Source organism: Galeopterus variegatus, unplaced genomic scaffold (genome assembly GCF_000696425.1).
Source record: "Galeopterus variegatus unplaced genomic scaffold, G_variegatus-3.0.2 Scaffold1188, whole genome shotgun sequence".
NCBI lineage: Eukaryota > Metazoa > Chordata > Mammalia > Dermoptera > Cynocephalidae > Galeopterus > Galeopterus variegatus.
This window is the reverse complement of record NW_007727299.1, coordinates 85,279-111,841: the sequence shown is the minus strand read 5'-3', so window position 1 is coordinate 111,841 and position 26,563 is coordinate 85,279. Positions and strand designations below refer to the sequence as shown.

At 37.2% G+C, this 26,563-nt stretch overlaps 1 protein-coding gene across 1 annotated transcript in view; it reads right to left on the bottom strand.

The window, feature by feature from the left end:
• Positions 1–26,563, bottom strand: part of STRN (striatin, calmodulin binding protein) — a 114,405-nt gene that overhangs the window by 22,723 nt on the left and 65,119 nt on the right. The window contains exons 8-10 of the mRNA XM_008575440.1: positions 14,037–14,147; positions 11,150–11,293; positions 7,415–7,551 (exon numbers count right to left, since the gene is read on the bottom strand). Of these exons, the coding sequence (XP_008573662.1) occupies positions 7,415–7,551; positions 11,150–11,293; positions 14,037–14,147 (392 nt within the window). The remainder of the gene's footprint in view (positions 1–7,414; positions 7,552–11,149; positions 11,294–14,036; positions 14,148–26,563) is intronic.

Sequence of the window (26,563 nt, the reverse complement as noted above, 5' to 3'; positions counted from 1 at the left end):
GTGGAGGGCTGAATAACAAAAAATAATCTCAAAATAGGCAAAAATAGGAGAAAAAGAAAAAGAATAGGTGGCACAAATAGATGGTGGACTTATAGAAATATATCAGTAATTACTGTAAAAAGAAATGGACTGAATGCTCCAATTAAAAGACAAAGGTTGTCAAATATTGGATGAAAAAGGCAAAACTCAATTAAATGGTGTTTACAAAAACAAATGTAAAATATAAGTATGCATAAACATAAAAATAGAAATGATCTTTAAAAATCTGCATCATAGGTTTGGAAAATGGAGTGCAAGGAGCCCCTTTAGATTAAAAGATTATTGTGACCAGGGCTCAGTCTAAGGCCTGGAGGGAAGCGCACACAGCCCAGCAGCCACCGAGGTGAGCAGAGACCTTTGTGGCACCAGGACCCAGTCTAAGGCCCCAGAAGGAAAGGAAGCACACACAGCCCAGCAGCCACCAAGGTGAGCCAAGACCTGCATAGCACTAGGGTCCAGTCTAAGGCCCTGGGGTGGGGAGGGAATCACACATGGCCTAGCAGGCACTGAGGTGAGTTGAAACCTGCACAGCACCAGGGGCTCAGTCTACAGCCACAGAAAGCTAGAACAGGAGCCAAGATGGTGTAATATAGATTCCGCCACAGCTTCTGTCACCACAAAGACAGTTCACCACCACAGTAGCAGCCAGGGCCACTCTACAAGCAACCTGCCACTCACTTAACTACACTGATATAAGAAGAGTCACCAGTAGAGCCTACAAACAGAGGAGGAAGTCTTTATCCTCATAGCCAACCCCAAAGTAACAGAAGAAGCAAGTCATCTACCAGATGACCAAACATCAATGAAAAAATACTAGAACTACAAACAAACAAAAAGATATGACACCACCAAAGGAATACAGTAATGCTCAAATTCCAGACCCCATAGAACAGGGAATCCTTGAAATGTCTGAAAAATAATTCCGAGCAATGATCTTAAGAAAGCTTGAAGAAATTAAAAAAGACTCAATTAGAGAACACAAGGAAACAAGAAAAAATATTCAGAATATGAAGGAGGAAATTTACAAAAAGATTAATACCTTAAAAAAGAATGTAGCAGAACTCCTAGAGATATTCACTTAACGAAATAAAAAACACAACAGAGAGCTTAAGCAGCAGGCTAGAGCAAGTAGAAGAAAGAATTTCAGATCTCAAATACGCTCTTTTCAAAATAACCCAGGCAGACAAAAAAAAGGAAAAAAGAATTAAAAATAATGAGGAAAATCTAAGAGAGATAGCAGACAACCTCAAGCACTCTAACATCCCAATTGTGAGTATTCCAGAAGGGGAGGAGAAAGGAAAAGGTACTGAAAACGTATTCAAGGAAATAATACCAGAAAACTTCCCAGGGGTAGGGAGAGATGAAAACCTTCAGATCCAGGAAGCTCAAAGTTCCCCAAACAGATTTAATCCAAAAAGATCGTCTCCAAGAAATATTATAGTCAAATTTGCAAAGCTCAAAGACAAAGAGAGAATTCTAAAAGCAGCAAGAGAAAAGCATCAAGTCACCTATAAGGGAACCCCTTAGAGACTAACAGCAGACTTCTCAACTGAAACCCTACAGGCCAGAAGAAAGTGGAATGATATATTCAAAACACTAATAGAAAAAAATTGCCAGCCAAGAATTCTTTACCCAGCAAGTCTCTCCTTCAGAAATGAGGGAGAAATAGTGTATTTCCCAGACAAACAAAAATTGTGGGAGTTCACCACCACATGACCAGCCCTGCAAGAAATTCTCATCTGGAATCTGAATAATGAATGTCACTACCAAGGATACACAAGAAAGAGCAAAACCTGCTATTAAAACAAAAATGCCAGTGAGAAAGAGCAAGAAGCTAAATCATGCCATCTCAAATATCTGACTAACACTGAAAAAAAAATAAAAGGGAAGTAAGGATTAAAAGATGTTTGGGCCGGCCCGGTGGCGCACTGGATAGTGTGCCGCTTGGGAAGTGCGGTGGCGCTCCCGCCCGAGGGTTCAGATCCCACATACAGACCGGTTCCCGCTCACTGGCTGAGCGAGGCGCGGGAGCAACACCGAGGGTTGCAATCCTGTTGCCGGTCCCGGTCCGGTACGGGGGCGACACTGAGGGTTGCGATCCGTTGCCGGACACGGAAAAAGACAAAAAAAAAAAAGATGTTTAAAACATCTAAACAAAAAGCAATGACAGGAATTAAACAATATCTGTCAATAACCACCCTAAATGTGAATGGATTAAACTCCCCATTCAAAAGGCACAGATTGACTGATTAAAAAGGTAGACCCAAGTATGTGCTGTCTTCAAGAGACCCATCTCACATATAGAGACACATACAGACTAAAAGTGAAGGGATGGAAAAAGATATACCATGCAAATGGAAACCAAAAACAAGCAGGAGTAGCTATTCTAATATTGGATAAAATAGACTTTAAACCAAAAAACATAAAAAGAGACAAAGAAGAGACAATGATAAAAGGATCTATCCAGCTAGAAGACATAACAATCATAAATATATATGCACCCAATACTGGAGCACCCAGATATATAAAGCAAACACTTTTAGACCTAAAGAAAGAAATAGGCCCTGATACGTTAATACTGGGTGACCTGAACACCCCTCTCTCAGTATAGGACAGATCTTCCAGGCAACAAATCAACGAAGAGACACAGGATTTAAACTACATGTTAGACCAACTGGTCCTGGCACATATATGCAGAACACTTCACCCAACAATTAAAGAATATAATTTCTTCTCATCAGCTCATGGAACATTCTCCAGGATAGGCCACATATTAGGTCACAAATCTAGCCTCAGCAAATTTTTAAAAGCTGAAATCATTCCAAGTATCTTTTCAGACCACAATGGACTAAAATTGTTAATTAATAATAAGCGGAACTCTGGAAACTATACAAATACATGGAAACTAATTAATAGGCTCCTGAACAACCTATGGGTCAAGAAGAAATTAAACAAGAAATCAAAAAATTTCTAGAAACTAATGAAAATAAAGATACATCATACCAAAACCTGTGGGATACTGCAAAAGGAGTACTAAGAGGCACATTTATTGTAATAAGTGCTTACATAAAAAGAACGGAAAGACTTCAAATAAACCACCTAACACTATGCCTCAAAGAACTTGGAAAAACAAAAACAATCCAAACCTAAAGGCAGTAGATGGAAAGAAATAATTAAGATCAGAGCAGAACTAAATGAAACAGAGACCCAAAAAACAATAGAAAAGATCAATAAAACAAAAAGTTGTTTTTTGAGAAGATAAATAAAATAGACAAACCATTAGCTAGGTTAACAAAAAAAAAAAATAGAGAAGACCCAAATAACAAAAATAAGAAATGAAAAGGGAGACATTACAACCAATACCACAGAAATACAAAGAATCATTAGAGACTATTATAAACAACTTATGACAACAAATATGAAAATCTGGAAGATATGGATAAGTTACTAGACACATACAAACTACCAAGACTGAACCAAGAAGAGAGAGAAAACCTGAACAAACCAGTAACAAGCAAGGAGATTGAAGCTGTAATTAGTAATCTTCCTACAAAGAAAAGTCTGGGTCCAGATGGCTTTACAGCTGATTTCTATCAAACTTTTAAAGAGGAGTTAACACCAATTCTTCTCAAACTATTCGAAACAATTGAAACAGAAGCTACTCTACCAAACTCATTCATACCAAAACCAGATAAAGACACAACAAAAAAAATTACAGGTCAATATCTTTGATGACCCTAGATGCAAAAATCCTAAATTAAAAATCAGCAATCAGAATACAGCAACATATTTAAAAAATTATACTCTATGATCAAGTGGGATTCATCCCAGGGAAGCAAGGATGGTGTTCAAAATCAATAAATATGATACATCACATCAACAAACTCAAGGACAAAGATTATATGATTATCTCATTAGATGCTGAAAAAGCATTTGACAAAATTCAACATCCCTTCGTGATAAAGACTCTCAACAACTTAGGTATAGAAGGAAAATATCTCAACACAATAAAAGCCATTTATGACAGGCCCACCACCAGTATCATTCTGAATGGGAAAAAAGTGAGAGACTTTTCCTTAAGAACAGGAACAAGACAAGGATGCCCACTCTCACCACTTCTATTTAACACAGTACTGGAGGTACTAGCCAGAGCAATCAGGCAAGAGAAAGAAATAAAGGGAATACAGATTGGAAAAGATGAAGTCAAATTTTCCCTATTTGCAGATGACATGATACTAGTATACATTGAAAAACCTAAAGGCTATCAAAGAACTCCTAGAGCTGGTTAATAACTTCAGTAATGCTGTAGGATACAAAATAAATGCCCCCAAATCAGTTGCATTTATATACTCAAATAATGAACTAAAAGAAAGTGAAATAAAGACAGTAAGCCCATTTACAATTGTCACACACAAAAACAAAAATACCTAGAGATCAATCTAACCAAGCAGTTGAAAGACCTCTACAATGAGAACTACAAACCACTTCTGAAAGACATTAAAGAAGACATAAAAAGATGGAAAGATATTCCATGCTCTTGGATTAGAAGAATTAACATTGTGAAAATATCTATACTACCCAAAGTGATCTACAGATTCAATGCAATCCCCATCAAAATACCAATGACATTCTTCACAGAAATGGAAAAAACAATCTTCATATGGAACAACAAAAGACCCCAAATAGCCAAAGCAATTCTGAGCAAAAAAAAATAAAGCTGGAGGCATAACACTACCTGACTTCAAATTATCCTACAAACCTATTGTAACCAAAACAGTATGGTACTGGTATAAAAATAGACATTCAGACCAGTGGAGTAAAATTGAGAATCCAGAAATCACCTCTCAGGCTTACAGCCATCTGATATTGGACAAAGGCAACAAAAATCTACACTGGGGAACAGACTGCCTCTTCAACAAGTGGTGCTGGGAAAAATGGATATCCATATACAGAAGAATAAAACTAGATATGCACCTCTCACCATACACTAAAATCAACTCAAAATGGATTAAAGACAAGTATAAGACCTGAAATTGAAACATTCCTAAGGAAAAATATAGGTGAAACACTTCAGGAACTAGGTCTGGGCACAGACTTTATCAACGTGAGCCCAAAAGCACAAGCAGTAAAAGAAAAAATAAACAAATGGGACTATATCAACCAAAAGCTTCTGCACAGTAAAGGAAACAATCAACAGAGAGAAATGACAATCTACAGAGTGGGAGAAAATTTTTGCTAACTATGCATCCCACAAGGGATTAATATCCATAATATACAAGGAACTCAAGCAATTATACAGTAAAGAAACAAATAACCCAATAAAAAAATGGGCAAAGGAGCCGAATAGACATTTTTCAAATGTATGTCTAGGAAGACATACAAATGGCCAACAGGTACATAAAAAAATGCTCAACATCACTAGTCACCAGGGAAATGCAAATTAAAACTACATTGAGATACCACCTCACCCAGTTAGACTGGCTATAATCAAAAAGACAGTGAATAACAAATGCTGGCGAGGGTATGGAGAGAAGGGAATGCTCCTACACTGTTGGTGAGACTGTAAATTAGTACAACCACTATAGAAAACAGTATGGAGGTTTTTCAAACAACTACAGATAGATCTTCCATATGATCCAGCAATCCCACTTCTGGGTATATACCCAGAGGAATGGAAATGATCAAGTTAAAGGGATACCTGCACTCCCACATTCATCACAGCTCTGTTTACAATAGGCAAGACATGGGATCAACCTAAATGTCCATCGATGGATGACTGGATAAGGAAACTGTGGTATATATACACTATGGAATTCTACTCTGCCATAAAAAAGATGAAATTCTCCCACTTGCAACAACACAGATGAGCCTGTAGAAACTTACAGTGAGTGAAATAAGCAAAGCACAGAGGGATAAATACGACATGTACTCACTCATACATGGGAGCTAAGAGAGAAAGAATGAAGTAAAGAAAGACCACAGTAGTGCATTGGAATTGCAGAGGAAGAGAACATTCTTTGGGCTACAAAGTGGAGTTGGGGGGAGAGGGGGAGGGAGGTTGGGGATAATTAGGTGGGGGACACGGGGTACAAATCTAATTTGTGGTAATGGGTATGCTGCCTGTATGAATCTGGCCCTCACATCATGGGCATGAGGGGTGACAATTAGCTTTGTATCTCATGAATATTCATAACCAATAAAAAAATAATAATAATAGTAATAAAGGTTACTGTAGTTCTAGGTGAGGAAAAAATGGACGAAGATGGGAAGTGAAAAGAAGTATATGGATTTAGGCTGTTTTGGGAAATAATAACCAAAAGACTTACTAATGGACTTAGCACAGACAGTGGGAGTTTTTGGCTTGTAGGAGGAGGAATGGGTAATAAGGGTTCCTCTTTGGCGTGCTTCTTTATAATACCCATGGTTTGCTTAGGCATCCATCTTACATCCCCCACATGGTATGCTTGTTGCCGGGGCTATATTGCATTCTCCAACAGAGATAATGAACTATCAAAAGGAAAGGATTTGGGGCCGGCCCGGTGGCGCACTGGAGAGTGCGCCGCTTGGGAGCGTGGTGGCGCTCCCGCTGAGGGTTCGGATCCCATGTGGAGACCGGTTCCCGCTCACTGGCTGAGCGCGGTGTGGGCGCAACACCGAGGGTTGTGAGCCTGTTGCCGGTCCCCGGTACGAGCGCAACACCGAGGGTTGCAATCCCGTTACCGGTCAGTAAAAAAGACAAAAAGGAGAGAAAAAAAAAAAAAAAAGGAGAGGATTTTAATGAACTGATAAGAGAGATTATAAATACTTTAACCTATGAAATAAGCAACTATTTCTCTGACATTAGTTAATCTCTCAAATTATCTATTGAGAGGAGCAATTATAAATGCATATATAAAACTGTGTTTAGAATTAAGTAAATGCATACACAAAGATACAAAGATTCGTTCAGCTTTAACATATAAAAAGCACCCTGTATACATTCATGCACACCAATATTAAAATCTCTTCTCAACAGGATACTGGTTGACGTACTAAAGAAAACAAATGCTGCTGTTAGGTAGGCATGAACTTCATTGCTGGTGCCCTAAATGCAAAACAAAACCCAAACTTAGTAATGTAAAAGAGAATTATTTCCCTATCTAAAACCAATGAACAAACTACAGTGACTATAGATTTAGACAAAGCTGGTAATTTCAATCTCTAGGTTATATGACAAATGTTAGTTTATCTTTATATTTATCTTTTCAAAGTCTGCAAATAAAATTGAACAAAGTTCTATACTTGTGAAGAAGTTTTACCACTACCATCTTCTATAAAATCAACTCTTTACTTTCAAAAAGCTAGTAAAAACATCAAAAATAAAACAACTACTTACATCATAAGTTAGTGAATCTGCTTCATTGGCCACTGTCAGGCCTGCTAATTCTCCAAGTCCCAGTTCACTTTCAAGGCCTTCATCTGCTCCCATGATGAATGACTTCCCAGAAGAAGGAGGAAATGTCAATGCTTCCACTGAAAGTGGGAAGACAAAGGAAACATTTAAAAAACCTCTAAAGAGTCAACAATTAGTCTCATTTGCTTGTATCAAATTTCTCTTAAGGGCATGTATACATTTATTTTTAAATGCTTTTAAAACACAATAGAATTCAGTGAGCAGAAAATCTTGAGAAACTGACTGCTTTTTCCATATCTTAACTGTAGCTAAAGGCAGCATCTAATTAGAAAAGTGAGACTTAAAAACAAATCTAATAATCCACTGTCCTTTCCTTTTCACTATATAGAAAAAATAATGACTAGAGGAAAGTAATTTTTCCTCATTTGATATTTCATGCTAATTACTCAAATAATTTCTATCAATTACTAAGCATATAACAAGTGATTCTGAACACAGCTGCTGGTCTCATTCAAAATAAAACTGACTAATTCTTGGGCCGGCCCGGTGGCGCACTGGAGAGTGCGCCGCTTGGGAGTGCGGCGGCGCTCCCGCCGAGGGTTCGGATCCCATGTGGAGACTGGTTCCCGCTCACTGGCTGAGCGCGGTGAGGGCGCAACACCGAGGGTTGCGATCCCATTGCCGGTCAGTAAAAAAGACAAAAAGGAAAAAAAAAACTGACTAATTCTAAACCTGGAAGAATATAAAAGATTTCAAATGTAAATAGTTTAAATCGTAAAATGCCCTGATATAAGTAAAAATTAAATTAATATGTGGTGTTAGAAATCAAGATTACCTCTGCGGGACAGAGAAGGAGTAGTGATTAGAAGGCAGCAAAAGCAGGACTTCTTGGGCCCTGATAATGTTCTACTGCTTGACCTAGAAGATGGTGACATGGGTGGGTGATAATTCTGACTTTGTATAATTCATTGAGCTGTACCCTTACAATATCAACACTTTTCTGTAGGTATACAACATTTCATTTAAAAATGTTAATTTCAAAAAAAAATTTAAGTGTCCATTTGAACACTTTCATTAGCTGCCAACTGTGCTTCAAGGTGTCAGCTTTAATTTGCAATAAACTTGAATATCCTTACTTTATAACACTGAATATATCAATCCAATTCCTTCAAAACCATCAGAGAAGAACGAGTTGAAAGCAAAATGCCAAATTAAGATAGATTTTATTCAATTTGGTCAGTAATAAAACGTCACTCTTTGTAAATGAAAATCATTCCGAAAAACAAAGATAGGCTTTGAGTAGTTTTCTAGAGATAGATACTTTACTAATGACAAACATTTATGAGTCAATTAGATGAATTTAGTAGTTCAAATTCTAGCTGTTAAAGAGGTAAATGAACTTTTTCTTAAAAGAAACAAGTCAACTGTATTAACTGGTAGTACATGTAGAAACTAGATTTACAAGATGGTTTTCAGCTTTATATTCTATCATACATAGTAATAAATACCTGTTGAATAAATGAAAGAATGGTTATTTGCTTTAAAAAATAGTAGTGGCAGAACTCTACTTAAAATCCTTGGCAGAACAAAAAAAAGAGTATAAATTAAGACATTATCAAGACACCATTCAATACAGCAGCAATAATAAAAATGGGTTTTACCAAAAATACCATATAGCATGTAAGTGGTTTAAACAACTCTAAACATTTACTAATGAAGAGTGATAATTGTTTATACTAAAACAGCAATTTTCAGGCCAAAATTTCAACCAAATGACTCATGTGAGACTATAAGGCTATAGGTCTTCAGACAAGTATTTTTCGCTTGTTATGTTTCCATTTCTAACACTTCCAGATAACTTTGTAGAGATGTGAAATAAAAATGACTCTTCAAACAAGAGACTAAAATTCTTGGGATCGACTACATACATTGCGTGGACTAATTTTAACCAATGCTCTAGAATTGGCCAAGTAAAATTTGAAAACAAGGAAGGCAACAAGCACTTCCTTACACCCCTGTGGACATCCAGCAGACTGGAGGGCTGAAGAGAGAAAGCAAGGAAGGGCATCACTGACATGTGACTGTTCTCTAAGGTACCTTAGAACTTAAGACTACAGGTCACAGTTTTACCTGGTAATTAAACATTACTGGCCCTTTTACAAAATCATTTAACTATGCCTCTTAAATGTGACACTGTCTTCTGAATTATTGAAGTAAACAATAAAGTTATTAAAGTAAAATTAAAGGAATAAAATTACAGATCACACACAAGTTATGGATGTCTTTACTGAAAGTGGACTGGAAACCAAGAAGTGTCAGTCATAGACAAGTAAATATACAACCGATTTCTTAAATGTTTTATCTACTTCTGAAAAATCTACATTGAGGGGGACTTAGAACCACTGCTGCAGACAGCAAATTAAAGATTCAATGCTTCAGTTTTAAAGTTCTTAAATATTTTTTTCCTAACAAGGGCAATTTGATGCCCCTGATGTACACAAGTGTCCATCAAATAAATTACCTAGAGTATAATGTGTTGATTCTTTCAAGTATGATGTAATTAACTCTAACAAATAATTAGCAATGTGATGCTCAAAAAACTGTTGCTGAAAACATATTCAAATCATGAAAATCTATACATGAAAATCCTGTTAGCTACAAAAAACAAATATAAATAAAACTTAATTTTAAAAAATCCTATTAGCTTGTCTAAAATGTAACTGAATTTAAAAAAAATACATGATTATTCTGGTAGCTTTTTCTCAGCTATTTTGTTCGATAAATAATGATTTGAAGAGACATATACATGGCAAATAATTACACTACTAAATACAGGATAATTTTAAAAAATAAATTTTGAAAAAGAGCCATTAATCAAGATTACTTTTATGTCATACTGGATTTTCAGCTAATGTAAATATATATTTTAAAATCAACTTCCACATATAAGCATTTTATACATTCATAAATAGATAAATCAGAACTTGTGTCTAAAAGAAAAAATTGTATCTCTCTAACATAAGATTGTACTGGAAAAAACTGGAAACAATCTAAATATCCAAAGAGGAATGGTTTTATATCAAGTCTAAAATATAATATCAACCTTAAGATTATAAGTATGAAAGTTATTTGTATGATTTTATGTTAAGTAAATAAAACAAAATAGAATTATTCTACATGATGACTATAACCATGTAACAGTATATGCATATGGACAAAGACGAAAAAGAGAACAAGAAAAAACAGCAGAAAATGTGGCTAGATTTTCAGTTGGCTTTTTCCCCTTTTTCATTTATCAGTGATAAATTGCTTAAATAAAATATTTATGTGAGTCTCAAAGTAACAAACATTTACTACCTATTTACAGACTCTTAATTTTCTCAATGTTGAAATGATATATATAGGACTTACCACATAGGTGTCTGCAGAGTTAGGGGATATTCTAAACCAAAATCCAGAGTTCATTGTTAAGTTTATGCACCCATTCCCAAAACTTAAAGACTGAAGTTGGAACCAAACCCTCCTGAATGTAAGAAAGCCTGCATTTTGGGAATATTATGTAGATCAAACATCTGCAGAATAAAATTCTCTCTAAGATAGGAGAGCTCTTTCTAATGACTGAATGAATGTAGATACACACACACACACACACACACACACACACACACAAACACACAAACAGTGCTTTTTGTGTTCCAGGGTGTCTTAAATACTTGCCTTCATCTGCCCTATTAATTTCATGTTCAGGAAGTCTGGAGCTGCTGGGTCTGGAAGGTGAACCCACAGATGGCTGCAATGAAGGAAGTTCATCAACATCTCTCAAATTAGCAAGCATATCTTGTAGTTTTGACCTATTGGGCCCTAGCCAAAAAAAAGGGTGGGCAGGGAGACAAAAAAAGAGGAAAAATAATTATCCAATTGCATTGAAATGGTGCCATAAACCTCCTTTCAGATCTGCCGACAATTACCTTTAAAAATATCCCACTACATTAATAAGAAGTAATTATTTCAAAGTTTTCAAATTATTTTTGAAGTTTATTTCTTGAAAACAATTATATTTTACATGTCTTTTTATAATTAAGCTAATGGAATAGCATCACTATTTGCATAAGAATGCTCATGTCCAATTTGGACCATTAAGAGTAATATTACTCTATAATCAAACCATTGTGTATTGCTCTAAATATAGACAGATACCACAGATTGTGAACCTACTGTGTACTGAATAAAACAATAACATCCCTGTTTGTTTGTTTAAACTAATTTCCATTCATTGCCTTACATCTTGAAGCTATGGTACCTGAGATGAAGTCTCATGCCCTGTCAATTACTTACCTGAGCTTTGATTCTTCATTCTCCCACATCCCTGTTTTGACTGTTTTATATAGGATAGAGGCTGAAACAGATCTTCGGTAGTTTTTCCTGTTATAAGTTTAATTAAGAATGGGAAAATCTTACCCATCGTCCATTATGGTTTTTTCCTATACCAGCAAAGAATACAACTATTTTTAAGCAATTTTAACTAATACCTAGAAATATATTTCAAGATAGTATAAACAAAGTACACAATTTGACTATAAATATTTCTACCAGACCATATTAAAAATACTTAAACTTTTCCAATGAGTAACAGTTCAATTAAAAAAAATACTTATGGTCATTTATAAATTAATGCTTTATATATTAATTCAAAGCTCTGCTTCAGTTCTATTTTTATAACTATTCACTTATTCCCAGACTGCTATTTTATTAAGATAACAGGAACTAAAGATGATAAACAAAATGAGCTGAACTTCAGTCTACGGTCCCTATATCTTCAGGGGAAGACATCAAAATTTCTCCCCTACAGAGACATTTTTCTTTGCCATACTAAAAAATCATGTGCTATATGCCTGAACATGGATTGTAATCCCCAGATTCAGGAAATCCAATTGCCTCTATTAGTAGAGATACTGTTCCAGTCAAATGGTGCAGTTGTAGACCTTAAGTGCTACATTCCAACTACAGCGATGCTTGATATTTGACAAGAACAGAATAATTAATGTAAGAGTAGCTGGATTCTACGTAAGTCCTAGCTACATTTCCAACTGAAAGATCTTTTGTATTTCAAGACATTCATTTTTGTAGCACAATGATCTAAAAAGTATATCAGTGTTATGTTAACTGGAAATTGTTTCTCATGTATAATATACAAATTTTCCTCAAAATTTCAGTTTAACTGGTTTTGTCGCGGCTCCAAAAAGCCATGAAAAATCATGTCTCACTATATTTGTTTAGATTAAACTTTTTATCAGTACATTTGGATAACAGGTACAAAATGTTCTTATGTTTTAATATCAATCCTTCTCATTCTGATTTAATCTATATTGACATAGCATTAAATGACATCATCTTTCAGTATGTAATGACTGATACTATGTTAACATCAATGACGGACACTGACTTTGTATGGATTCAGCTAAACACATGTAAATTTTAAGATATTTCAAAAGAAAATTTAAGTGTTTTTAAGTAACTACCAGATTATAAAAGAATATCCTGACAGGAATGACCGACTGGTGTCTTTGATAAGCTTTAGCATCACTATGAAGAAAGAAAAAGAAAACGCATATCTTTCTAGTCTTTTGCAACTTTTAAATACATTTCTCATTAAGTTAGATTTTAATTTTGCTTTAAACTATTTTAATAGCTCAAAGGATGAAATTCCTATTGCCATAAAAGGGAAGTCCATGTTCATATTGTCAACAAGGGTGGAAGCACAAGTGGGTAGTTAAGCCTTCCTCTCCTAAAAAGATGTTTAAGACCATTTTCAGGAATGTTTTGAAAGCTTTTATATTCCCACTTTACATAGTTAACTAGATCTATTGCTAAACTTTATTAACCATTTGCATAATGAAAGAGTTATACATATATGATTCAGAGGGCTAGAAATTTCATTTTGGCTTCTGTTTTTAATGTGGTGCACATTTCATTGAAAAGAAAAAAAGGTAATTGGTGATATTGTTATTAATAAAATGGGCCAAAATTTTTAAATTAGAAAATAAACACTTTTAAAAGTTATGTATTTGGCTCTGTGCCCTGTATAGCATATAGTAGAGAGAGCATAAGAACTGTGTGTTATGAACACACAGAATATTCAGGGGTAGAAATTAACTTTCTTTCTGTCTCCAAGATCTAAAATTATAAGCAATAATTTTGGTGGATTGCCAGCATGTGGTACTAGATGAGATTTACCAATAGTCACTAAAAAATAGAAAAAAGAAAAAAATCACTGCTGTAATTTAAGCACATATCATTTTAAAAATCAAATTATCACTATGTTTGAACACATAGCCCAACACTCTCATGAGGCTCTGGATTTATTACTGGGATATATTATGATTCCATAATCATATATGGATTGTTTTTTTTTTTTGTTCCTGTTGTTAAGTTCATAGTAAAATAGTAACCATTTAATTTCAACCCCTGAGAGCAAATGAAAAGGAAAGAGGTCAGGAGCAGAAATGAAAAAGAGTAAGTAGTTTTAGGAAAACATTGAAAAAAAAATTGGGGGATAGAAGAGAGGCAAGATTTATGATTTACAGATACAATGTTTTCCACTTACTCTTCACCCCCTTTTTCCCCTTTCTCTCCTTTTTGTATTGTTCCTTGAGTTTGGTAATTACTCCCTGGTCCACATTCCAAGCTTCAGGCATGAGACACTGGTCTTCCTTTTCTAAACAGAGTGAGAGAAATGAAACAGCCTTTTTCAATAAAATATTGAACATTCTAAGTCAATATGTCTGAATGACATAATTATCATTTTCTTTATACTAGCTAAAAAAAAAGTCATTGTTTATTCATTAGATATATGTCACACAAAATATAATAGCTAAGAAATAATGATCAACTCAATTTCCTAGATAATAATAATAAATTTCCCTCAAAAGAGAAATTTTAAAAACCTGGAAGATTTTAGTGATTTTTAACAAATTAAGCCCAAACACTTATCAACCAAGAACCTGTCATTTTCATTCCATTTTCTGAATTCTATTAAGATTGACTCACAAAAAACACTTCGTATTAATTTATGTGATGACAGAAGATTATTATTAAGAGATTGTACAAAACAGGCTCCAATGATCTTTGCGTTTCATGAATTTTCAGCATGTGTTCATCAACAAATGATAATTTTTATGTTACAGGCTTTTTAAATAGCATGTAAAATTTATTAATCAACCTTCATTAAGTGATGTGTTAGTTTATAAATTCTTAAAACAGAACACTGAGTTTCCAATAGAAAAGAAATAACCAATTTTCACTGTTTCAGAAGAAAATTTAAAGAGTAAATATAAGTTATATATTTTATACTTACTATTAAACAATTTACATACTATATAATGCTACATAAATATTAGCTCAGAGCTCTAACTTGAACCGAACACTCATATATCCAACTGCTCACTCTACATTTCCATTAGAAAGTCTAATAGATAGGGCCGGCCCGGTGGCGCACTGCTACAGTGCGCTGCTTGGGAGCGTGGCAGCGCTCCCGCCGAGGGTTCGGATCCCACATACAGACCGGTTCCCGCTCACTGGTTGAGCGAGGTGCAGGCGCAGCACCGAGGGTTGCGATCCCGTTGCCGGTCCTGGTCCAGTACGGGCGCGACACTGAGGGTTGCGATCCGTTGCCGGACACGAAAAAAGTTAAAAAAAAAAAAAAGAAAGTCTAATAGATATTTCAAACTAAACATACAAAACCAAACTCCCAATCTCCCTCCCCATCTAATCTGTTCCATCCACAGGGTTCTCCACCTCATTTAATGGCAATTCCATACTTGCATTTGCTGAAACCAAAACCTTCTCTTTCACTCCCCTTCCACATTGAATATTTCAGGAAATAGTGTTTCCTGTGCATACAAAACACATCCAGAATCTGACTTCTCGGCACATCTACTACTTCTATGACCATCATGATCTCTTGCTACAATTAATGTAATAATCGTTTTTCCTTCCCCAACAAGTTTATTATTAACACCAGTTGTCCTGGGTAGTCTATTTTCAACACAGCAGCCAGAGGGATGCTTTAAAATAAAAGTTAGATCATGTCACCCTTCTGTTCAAATCCCTCCCATGGCTCCCCATCTCCCCAGGCATCTACATGTCCCTACATGATCTGGTCATTTCTTACTACATTCCTCCTAGAATAACTCTGTGCCAGCCATTCTGGCTTCCTTGAATTCCTCAAGGATGCCAGGACTACTGCTATCTTAGGACATTTGCTCTGACTTTCTTCTTCCTGAACTCTTCTTCTCTGGGTACCGTATGGCCAATTCCCTCATTAACTTCACATCTTTTGCTCAAATGTTACTCTCTCAACACGTCTTATCTCCAGACAGTGTTGAAATTGAATTGGAGGGCACCCAGTTGGTGTCCGCCAGAGAACTGCTAGCTTAATTGCCAGTGGGGAGAAATCCCAACACATTTGGTCACAGAAGTCAGTCTTCTGTGTTGATGATTGTGCTTGTTGCTGAGTAAGAGTAGAGAAAAAACAGTTTGTGTTTTGTTTTCTCTCACTCACATTAACACAATTACATTCTCTCAAAAAATAAATACTTGCCCAAATATCAGGTCATGAGGGTCTAATGAAACAATCTATCACATGTTCTTAAATTTCAATGTGTACAAACACAAAACATAAGTCTCATCCTAAATATCTTCATTAAAAATTTAAATGTAAAAGTTTTCATTAAAAATTTAAATGTAAACTTAAGAGTACTTGTGTAACAATACATGACCAAAATAGCTATAGATTTTAACTGAGAATCAAGACATCCTTATCAATATTTATTTTTTGTATACACATCTAATTTCTAAAACTTACTTTATACAAAATAAATCACTGAACTTTAGTTTTCTTGAAGATATACTGCAATCCATATTTAAAGTAAATGAAAGTGAGTGAAAAATTCATAATGAAAAACATTCCAGAGCAGCCACAGGCAGCCCCCACTGCTGCTGCAGACACCACACTGCTGTGCAGATGGTCTGCCACAGCCACTTCCACAGCAAGGATGTCTCAGGGCCAGAGCAGCAGCCACCACTGCCATGGTGGCGACCCACAGATCATTCAAACGCACTGACACAAGGAGAATCACCAACAGAGCCCAGAGGAAGAGGTAAGTGAGTGCAGACCCGTGACCCAGTGGCCCAACTCATAGAGGGAATTACACTGCCACGTGCAATAGCATACCTGGGGGTGGGAGGTACATGTGCATCCCACACAACTACCTTGATCTGGGGAGAGATACACGTGGATCTCCACAAGAGTGCAGAAACCATTCCCAATCACTACTAACCCATCCCCCAACCTGAAGAATCAAGGAGGAGCCTCTGCCTGTAAGAAACAGGAAAAAGAAACACTACCCAGAGTCACCCATTCAAATTGAGGAGATCTAATATACCCCAGTGCAACCATCAGGATATTAGGGCATTAGGGCACTAGCCAGGGTGCCAACAAGCCCCTCAGGGTTGCACACTCCAGCCAAAGAGCAACAGGGCATTTACATGTTTCTCCTAAGAATTCGAGAGCTTGCCTCCATCCCTGATGAACCAACACAGTGTCATTAACTTCACCAAGGGATCACTAAGTGCCCCAGTGCCTAGGCCACAGAAGCACTCACATGCAACTCCAACACTGAATACAGCCAAAGTACCCACTCAGACACTACACTACTATGTCTACCCAGAACCAACACTAAAACACCCTACTCAACAGTGAATAAAAAGCACATCTACAGGAGGAAGTCTCTCTCCTCAAAGCCTACTCCAGAGTAACAGAAGAAGCAATTACTCTATCAAATGTCAATGTAGAGGTAACAGATGTAAAAAAAAAAAAAAAAAAAAACCCAAGAAAATATGATATACCACCAAAGGAATATAAAAATTCTCAAGTACCAGACCCCATAGAGCAGGAAATCCTTGAAATGACTGAAAAGGGATTCTGAGTAACAATCTTAAGGAAACTCAATAAGAAACAAGAAGACTCAGACAACACAATGAAATGAGAAAAAGTATTTAGGATATGAAAGAGGAAATTTACAAAGATATTAATACCTTAAAAAAGAATATAGCAGAACTCCTGGAACTGAAAAATTTATTCAATGAAATAAAGAACCCAACTGAGAGCTTAAGCAGGAGGTTAGTGCAAGGAGATGAACGAACTTCTGATCTGGAAGACAGTCTTTTCGAAATAATCCAGTCAGAGAGAGAGAGAGAGAGAGAGAGAGAGAGAGAGAGAGAGAGAGAGAGAGAGAGAGAGAGAGAGAGAGAGAGAGAGAGAGAGAGAGAGAGAGAGAGAGAGAGAGAGAGAGAGAGAGAGAGAGAGAGAGAGAGAGAGAGAGAGAGAGAGAGAGGGAGGGAGGGAGGGAGGGAGGAAGGGAGGAAGGGAGGAAGGAAGGAAGGAAGGAAGGAAGGAAGGAAGGAAGGAAGGAAGGAAGGAAAGAAAACCTTTTTAAAAAATGAAGATCTAAGAGAGCTACCAGACAAACTTAAGCAAGCAAACATCTGAATCATGGGTGTTCCAGAAGGGGAGGAGAAGGGAAAAGCCAATGAAAACCTATTCAATGAAATAATAGCAGAAAACTTCCCAGGTATAGGGAGAACCACAGAGGCTCAAAGATCCCCCCAAACAGATTCAATCCATAAAGATCCTCTCCTAGACACATTATATAGTCTAACTGGCAAAATTCAAAGACAAAGAGAGAATCTTAAAAATGACAAGAGAAAAGTGTCATGTCATCTATAAGGAAATCCCCATCAGACTAACAGCAGATTTCTCAACAGAAACTCTATAAGCCAGACAAGAATGGGATGATACATTCAAAATACTAAAATAAAAAAACTGCCAGCCAAGAATAGTATACCCAGCAGGGCAATACTTCAGAAATGAAAAAAAAATAGTGTATTTCCCAGACAAAAGACCACTACAGGAGTTCACCACCACACAACCAACCCTATAAAAAATCCTCAAGGAAGTCTTGCATCTGAAATCCAAAAAACAATAATCACTACCATGAATACACAAGAAAATTCAAACCACACTGGCAGAACAAAAATGCAAACACAAAAGAGAATAAAGTATATCTTACCACCTTGAAAAACCAACAAACACCAAAGACAAATAATAAAAGGGGAAGAAAGAAACAAAAGATATTTAAACATCCAAATGAAAATCAATAAAATGCCAGGTGTAAAACAATACCTTTCAATAACAAACCTAAATGTAAAAGGATTAAACTCCCCATTCAAAAGACATAAAGACTGACCTATTGGATTAAAAAGCTAGACCCAACTATATGCTATCTTCAGGAGACTCATCTCACCTGTTAAGACATACACAGACTAATAGTGAAGAGATAGAAAAAGATACACCATGCAAATGGACACCCAAAATGAACAGGAGTAACTATTCTTATATGAGATAAAATAGACTTTAAACCAAAATTTTGGGCTGGCAGAATTGGGAGGACCAGAAAGTGGCAACAAAGTAGCGATAGAGCCTCCATCTTGTGAACTCCAGCCCCCCTTCCCTCTCCCCACGCTCCCTGGAAGGCGGGAACCGGAAACTGAGCTCTGCTCAGTCCCTTACCATACATGGGCAAAAAAACACCAACAGCCCTCCCCTTATAAATACCCTCTTGTATCCACCCTGGGTGCAACTTCCCCAGCCTCACTCCCTTGCCGGGCTGTGGAACCTCATCTGGGAGTGCCCTCATTAAAGCCTACCCTAAATTTACTGCCTGGCTCCTGGTTTTCTTTGTTCTGGTTCAAGACTAAAACCTTCAAGATTCAAACCTAACACAAAAAAGAGACAAGTCTATTATATAATGATAAAGGGATCTATCCAGAAAGAAGACATAACAGTCATAAATATATATGCACCCAACATCAGAGCACTCAGATATATAAAGCAAACACTATTAGGCCTAAAGAAAGAGACAAACTCCAGTACAATTCTCAGCATTGAACAGATCATCTAGGCAACAAATCAACAGAGAAACACAGGATTTAAACTACACTTTAAACTACTTGGATCTGGCAGATATCTATAGTACATTTCATCCAACAACTACAGAATATATACTCTTCTCATTAGCACATGAACATTCTCCAGGATAGACCACATGTTTGGTCACAAATCAAGTCTCACCAAATTTTAAAAAACCGAAATAATTTCAAGTATATTTTCAGACCACAACGGATTAAGACTAGAAATCAGTAACAATAGAAACTCTGGAAACCATACCAATACATGAAAATTAAACAACATGCTTCTGAATAACCTACGGGTCGGGTCCAAGAAGAAATTACAAAGAAAATCAAAAAATTTCTTGAAACTAATGAAAATAAAGACACATACCAAAACCTGTAGAATACTGCAAAAGCAGTATTAAGAGGGAAGTTAATTGCAATAAATGCTTACATCAAAAGAATAGAAAGATTTCGGGCCGGCCCAGTGGTGCACTCGGTAGAGTGCAGCGCTTGGGAGCGCGGCGGCGCTCCCGCCAAGGGTTCGGATCCCATATAGAGACCGGTCCGCTCACTGGTTGAGCGCGGTGCGGGCGCAACACCGAGGGTTGCGATCCCGTTGCCGGTCACGGTACGGGCGCGACACTGAGGGTTGCGATCCCATTACCGGTCACGAAAAAAGACAAAAAAGGAAAAAAAAAAAAAAAAAGAATACAAAGATTTCAAATAAACAACCAAATGCTACACCTCAAAGAACTAGAAAAAGAACAATCCAATATCAAAATTAGTAGATGGAAAGAAATACTTTAGATTACAGCTAAAATAAATGAAACAGAGACCCAAAAAATGATACAAAAGATCAATGAAACAAAAAGTTAGTTTGCTGAGAAGATAAACAAAACAGACAAACCATTAGCTAGGCTAAGAAAAGAAGAGAGAAGAATCAAATAACTAGAACCAGAAATGAAAAGTGAGACATTACAACTGATACCATGGAAATACGAAGAATTATTAGAGACTATTATAAACAACTATACACCAACAAATTTGAAAACCTGGAGGAAACAGATAAATTTCTGGACAAATACAAACTACCATGACTGAACCAAGAAGAAATAGAAAATCTGAATAGACCAATAACAAGCAATGAGACTGAAGCAGTAATCAGCAGTTTCCCAACAAAGAACAGCTCAGAACTGGATAGCTTTACTGCTGAATTCTATCAAATCTTTAAAGAGGAATTAATACCAATCTCTTCTAACTATTCCAAAAAATTGAAAAAGAGGCCATTTCCCCAAACTCATTCTATACATCCAGCACCACCCTAATACCAAAACCAGACAAAGATACAACAGAAAAAGAAAACTACAGGCCAATATCTCTGATGAACATAGATGTAAAAATCCTCAACAAAATATTAGCAATAAGAACATAGCAACACATCAGAAAAATTACACACTATGATCAAGTGGGATTCATCCCAAGATGCAAGGATGGTTTAATAAATGTGATACACCACATCAGCAAACTCAAGGACAAAAAAATATAATTATCTCAACAGATGGAGAAAAAGCATTTGACAAAATTCACATCCCTTTTCAGCAGATTAGGTATAGAAGGGAAGTATCTCAACACAATAAAAGCCATGTACAAAAAATCCACCACCAACATTATACTGAATGAAAAGCTTACAGCTTTTCCCTTAAGAAAAGGAACAAAAGAAGGATGCCCACTCTCACCACTCCTATTAACATAGTACTGGAAGTTCTATCCAGAGCAATCAGGCAAGAGAAAGAAACAAAGGGCATCCGGTTTGGAAAAGACAAAGTCAAACTCTCCCTGTTTGCAGATGACATGATCCTATATATAGAAAAGCCTAAAGACTCTACAAGAAAACTCTTAGAGTTGATCAGCAACTTCAGGAAAGTTGGAGGATACAAAATCAACATGCAAAAATCAGTAGCAATTTTATATTCCAACGACGAACTACCAGAAAAAGAAATCAAGAAAGAAAGCTCATTTATAATAGTCATCAAAAAAATAAAATACCTAGGAATCAATTTAACAAAGGAGGTGAAAGGTCTCTATGAGAACTGCAAACCACTGTTGAAAGAAATTAAAGAGGACACAAAAAGATGGAAAGATATACTGTGCTCTGATTGAAGAATTAACATTGTGAAAATGTCCATACAACCCAAAGCAATCTACAGATTCAATGCAATCCCCATCAAAATACCAATGACATTCTTCACAGAAATAGAAAAATAATCCTAACATTCATATGGAACAACATAAGACACCAAATAGCCAAAGCAATCCTGAGCAAAAAAATAAATAAAGCCAGAGGCACAACACTATCTGACTCCAAATTTATACTACAAAGCTACAGTAACCAAAACAGCATGGTACAGGCATAAGGACAGACACTCAGAGAAATGGAACAGAGTAGAAAACCCAGAAATCAAGCCACATACTTACAGCCAACTGATCTTTGGCAAAGGCAACAAGAATATACATTGCAGAAAAGACTGTCTCTTCAATAAATAGTGCTAGGAAACCTAGACATCCATATGTGGAAGAATGAAACCAGACCCCCACCTCTCAACAGATACCAAAACAACTCAAAATGGATTAAAGTCTCAAATATGAGACATGAAACTACAAAACTCCTGTAAGAAAACATAGGGGGAAATACTTCAGGAAGAAGAACTGGATAAAGCCTTATTAATAAGACCCTGAAAGCACAGGCAACAAAAGAAAAAAAAATAAACAAATGGGATTATATCAAACTAAAAAGCTTCTGCACAGCAAAAGAAATAAAAGAGAGAAAAAATAACCTCCAGAATGGGAGAAAATATTTGCAAACTATGCATCCAACAAGGGATTAATATCCACAATACATAAGTTACTCAAACAACTTAACACTGAAAAAACAAATACCGCAATTAAAAAATGGGCAAAGGAGCTGAATAGATATTTCTCAAAAGAAGATACACAAATGTCAATAGACACATGAAAAAAATGCTCAACATCACTCAGCATCAGGGAAATGCAAATCAAAACAACACTGAGATGTCATCTCTCACCAGCTACTGTTGGCTATTATCAAAAACAGAAAATAACAAATGCTGACAAGGACACAGAGAAAGGGGAACCCTCCTACACTGTTGGTGTAAATTAGCGTAGCCATTATGGAAAACAGTATGTAAGTTCCTCAAACAACTACAGATAGACCTGCCATACAACCTACTGGTACTACTGCTGAGTAAATAACCAAAGGAATGGAAATCATCATGTTGAAGGGATACCTGCACTCCCACATTTATGACGGCTCTATTTACAATAGCCAACAGTGGAACCAACCTAAATGTCCATTGGACAACTGGATAAGGAAATGTATATATACACAATGTAATACTACTCTGATATTTAAAAGAATGAAATTCTGCCATTCGCAACAACATAGATAAACTTAGAGTAAAGAGTAAATTATGTTAAGTGAAATAAGCCAGGCACAGAAAGAGAAACACCACGTCCTCACTCATAAGTGGGAGCTAATAAAATGAATAAATCAAGCAAGCAATCAAGAAAGATAAACAATCACAGTAATTCGTTGAACTTTCAAAAGGAGAGAACGAAACTGAGGCTGGGAAAGGGGGAGGGGAAGAGGAGGTTTGCAAGAAATTGGTAAAGGGACGCAAGAAATGGGTAAAGAGGGACACAAAAAATGATTACAATGTGTACTGTTGAATATACTAATTATCCTGATTTGTGCATCACCTATTGCACACAGGTATTGATATTCGATGTTGTACCCCACAGACATGTACAATCAATTATGTTTCAATAAAAGTCATAATCCTCATGATCTCTAGAAATACATTTGTTTATTGTTTTTTTTTTTTATTCCCTTTTGTCTTTTTTACTGACCGGTAACGGGATCGCAACCCTCGGTGTCACGCCCCTACCGGGGACCGGCAACGGGATTGCAACCCTCGGTGTTGCGCCCTCACCGCGCTCAGCCAGTGAGCGGGAACCGGTCTCCACACGGGATCCGAACCCTCGGCGGGAGCGCTGCCGCACTCCCAAGCGGCGCACTCTCCAGTGCGCCACCGGGCCGGCCCGAAATACATTTGTTTTTAAATTCCATCTATTCTGATAATATTACTATACCATCTTCCTTTTGAAATGTATATTTTAGTCAATTTTCTTTAATCCTTTCCATATCTTTATATCATAGAGACGTTCTTGCTAATGGCTCATAGCTGGATTTAGTTTTTTTTTTTTTGGTGTGTCTGTGTGTGTGTGTGTCCGATAAGGGGATTGCAACCCTTGGCTTGGTGTCGCCTGCACCATGCTCAGCCAGTGAGCGCACTAGCCAACCCTATATAGGATCCGAACCCGCGGTGGGAGCGCAGCTGCGCTCCCAGTGCCGCACTCTCCTGAGTGAGCCACGGGGTCGGCCCTGGATTTAGTTTTTGCTCTTGTAGACTCTCAGCAAAAAAAACTCTCAACAAAGAAGTTTCTTATATTTACAATTGCTGTGATTACTGATATATTTAAACTCATTTTAACTTTATTTTTTTCATGCCCTTTTTAAAAATATGGAGTCTTTAATATTCACTTTGTAATATTTATCTCCAGCTGTATTGGTTACAGGACTAATTGATTTTTCATTTGAAGCTCTTGAAAAATCTTTTCTAAATACATATATCAAAAGAAGGGAGGGCCGGCCCGGTGGCGTACTGCTACAGTGCACCGCTTCAGAGCGCAGCTGCGCTCCCGCCGAGGGTTTGGATCCCACACACAGACCAGTTCCCGCTCACTGGTTGAGCGAGGGGCGGGCGCAGCACCGTGGGTTGCGATCCCGTTGCCGGTCCCGGTCCGGTACGGGCGCGACACTGAGGGTTGCGGTCTGTTGCCAAACATGAGAAAAGACAAAAAGGAAAAAAAAAAAAAAAAAAAAAAGAAGGGAGAAGAAGCTATAGTTGATGTCTGTTTCTCAAATGAATTGTCAGTTTTTCTCCCAATAAGATGATATGTTTGTGAGAATTTTGAACAGGGAAAGAATCTTACAGAGGCTGCCTAATTCTTTCTTTCATGAGAAAACTGAATCCTGGAAGGTTTAGTTAGATATGTTGTTCAAGGTCACAAACTGAGTTAGTAATTATGATGTGACTGAATTGAAGTCACCTAACTCTTTGTCTAGTGTTCCTTCCATGCTGTCCTTTAAGATTTATATTGTACAGACTGTTGCATGTCATCATTTCTGCAATATGACTGTAGCACGTCTTCCTGAAGGAGCTTGAAAATTGAATCAATTCTGAGATATGCATATTAAGTTAAGAAGCATGCAAAGCAGATGGCAAAATGCACAGGTATTGATATTCAACACTGTACCCCAGGGCCGGCCCGGTGGCGCACTGGATAGTGCGCCGCTTGGGAAGCGCGGTGGCGCTCCCGTCCGAGGGTTCGGATCCCACATACAGACCGGCTCCCGCTCACTGGCTGAGCGAGGCGCGGGAGCAACACCGAGGCTTGCAATCCCGTTGCCGGTCCCCGGTCCGGTACGGGGGCAACACTGAGGGTTGCAATCCGTTGCCGGACATGGAAAAAAAAAAAAAAAAAAAAAAAACACTGTACCCCACAGATAGTATTGATATTCAACACTGTACCCCACAGATATATACAATCAATTTTGTTTTAATAAAAATTTTAAAAAGAAAAAAAAAACTAACACAAAGCATCTCTAACCACTTCTAACAGCAACTATTTTTTTTTTTTCCTTTTTGTCTTTTTTCGTGACCGGTAACGGGATCGCAACCCTCGGTGTTGCGCCCGTACCGCGACCAGCAACAGGATCGCAACCCTTGGTGTCGCGCCCGCACCGTGCTCAACCAGTGAGCGGACCGGTCTCTATATGGGATCCGAACCCTCGGCGGAAGCGCCTCCGCGCTCCCAAGCGCCGCACTCTACCGAGTGCGCCACCAGGCCGGCCCGAACCGCAACTGTTTTTTAAACAAGATCTGTCCTAATATTGTTCAGAGAACTTTTGTGTTTAAAATTAAATTAGTTAAAATTCTCAAAGACTGGCAAAAAGGTATCTTATTTAAATTTAAAAGAAATTAGAAAAAATGTTAACAAGACTCTAGTTATCTTCTCATTAGTACTTTAGTATATTGTAACTAAGGCTTCTATACAACCACTTCTACAATGCCATTAATTTATAATGAAAGAAGTAAATACTTGATAATTTACCAAGTAGCAAATCAATATATTCTAAAATCTCACTAACAGCTGTCAGAAAATTACAATTTTTTTCAGATACAAAACCAAAGACTCCTATAAACTACTTCAAAACAGAATAATGGAAATAGTTTAACCTTCTACTTGTTTGTCTCTCATCCTTCCCCTACACCAAAGCACAATCCTTTTTTTTTTTTTTTGTCTTTTTCCGTGTCCGGCAACGGATCGCAACCCTCAGTGTTGCCCCCTCGCCTCGCTCAGCCAGCGAGCGGGAACCGGTCTGTATGTGGGATCCGAACCCTCGGGCGGGAGCGCCGCTGCACTTCCCAAGCGGCGCACTATCCAGTGCGCCACCGGGCCTGCCCCCAAAGCACAATCCTTGAGAAGTAAAACACATTACCAAATTACAGCATATAATCCTATATTCTCCGTATAAGGACTCAAACTTCTCTGTGGCAAGAAAAATATAGAGCAAGCATTTCTCAGGTAACAGCTAAAGAATGCTAAATAATGTTGAATCTTAAGATTTGTTAAATACAAGAGAACTATTTTTCAAAAGGTTTAACAGAATTAACATATTAATGATTGCTACTGCCATGAACTATTTAGTTAGCCTGCGAAAGATTAAAAGTTAGTCATATTCACCCCAGGTGGTATGGATACTACAGAAGTTATATACCTAAAAATGCAAAATATGCTCTGCACTTTAAAAGAGAAACCAGGGCTGGCTGGTTAGATCTGCTGGTTAGAGTGCGATGTTGTAACACCAAGGTCAGGGGTTCAGAACTCCATACCAGCCAGCTGACAAAAGGAAAAAAAAAGGAAACTAACATTCATCCTTTTTACCTCAAAGTAACATAAAATTTCTTAGCCCTC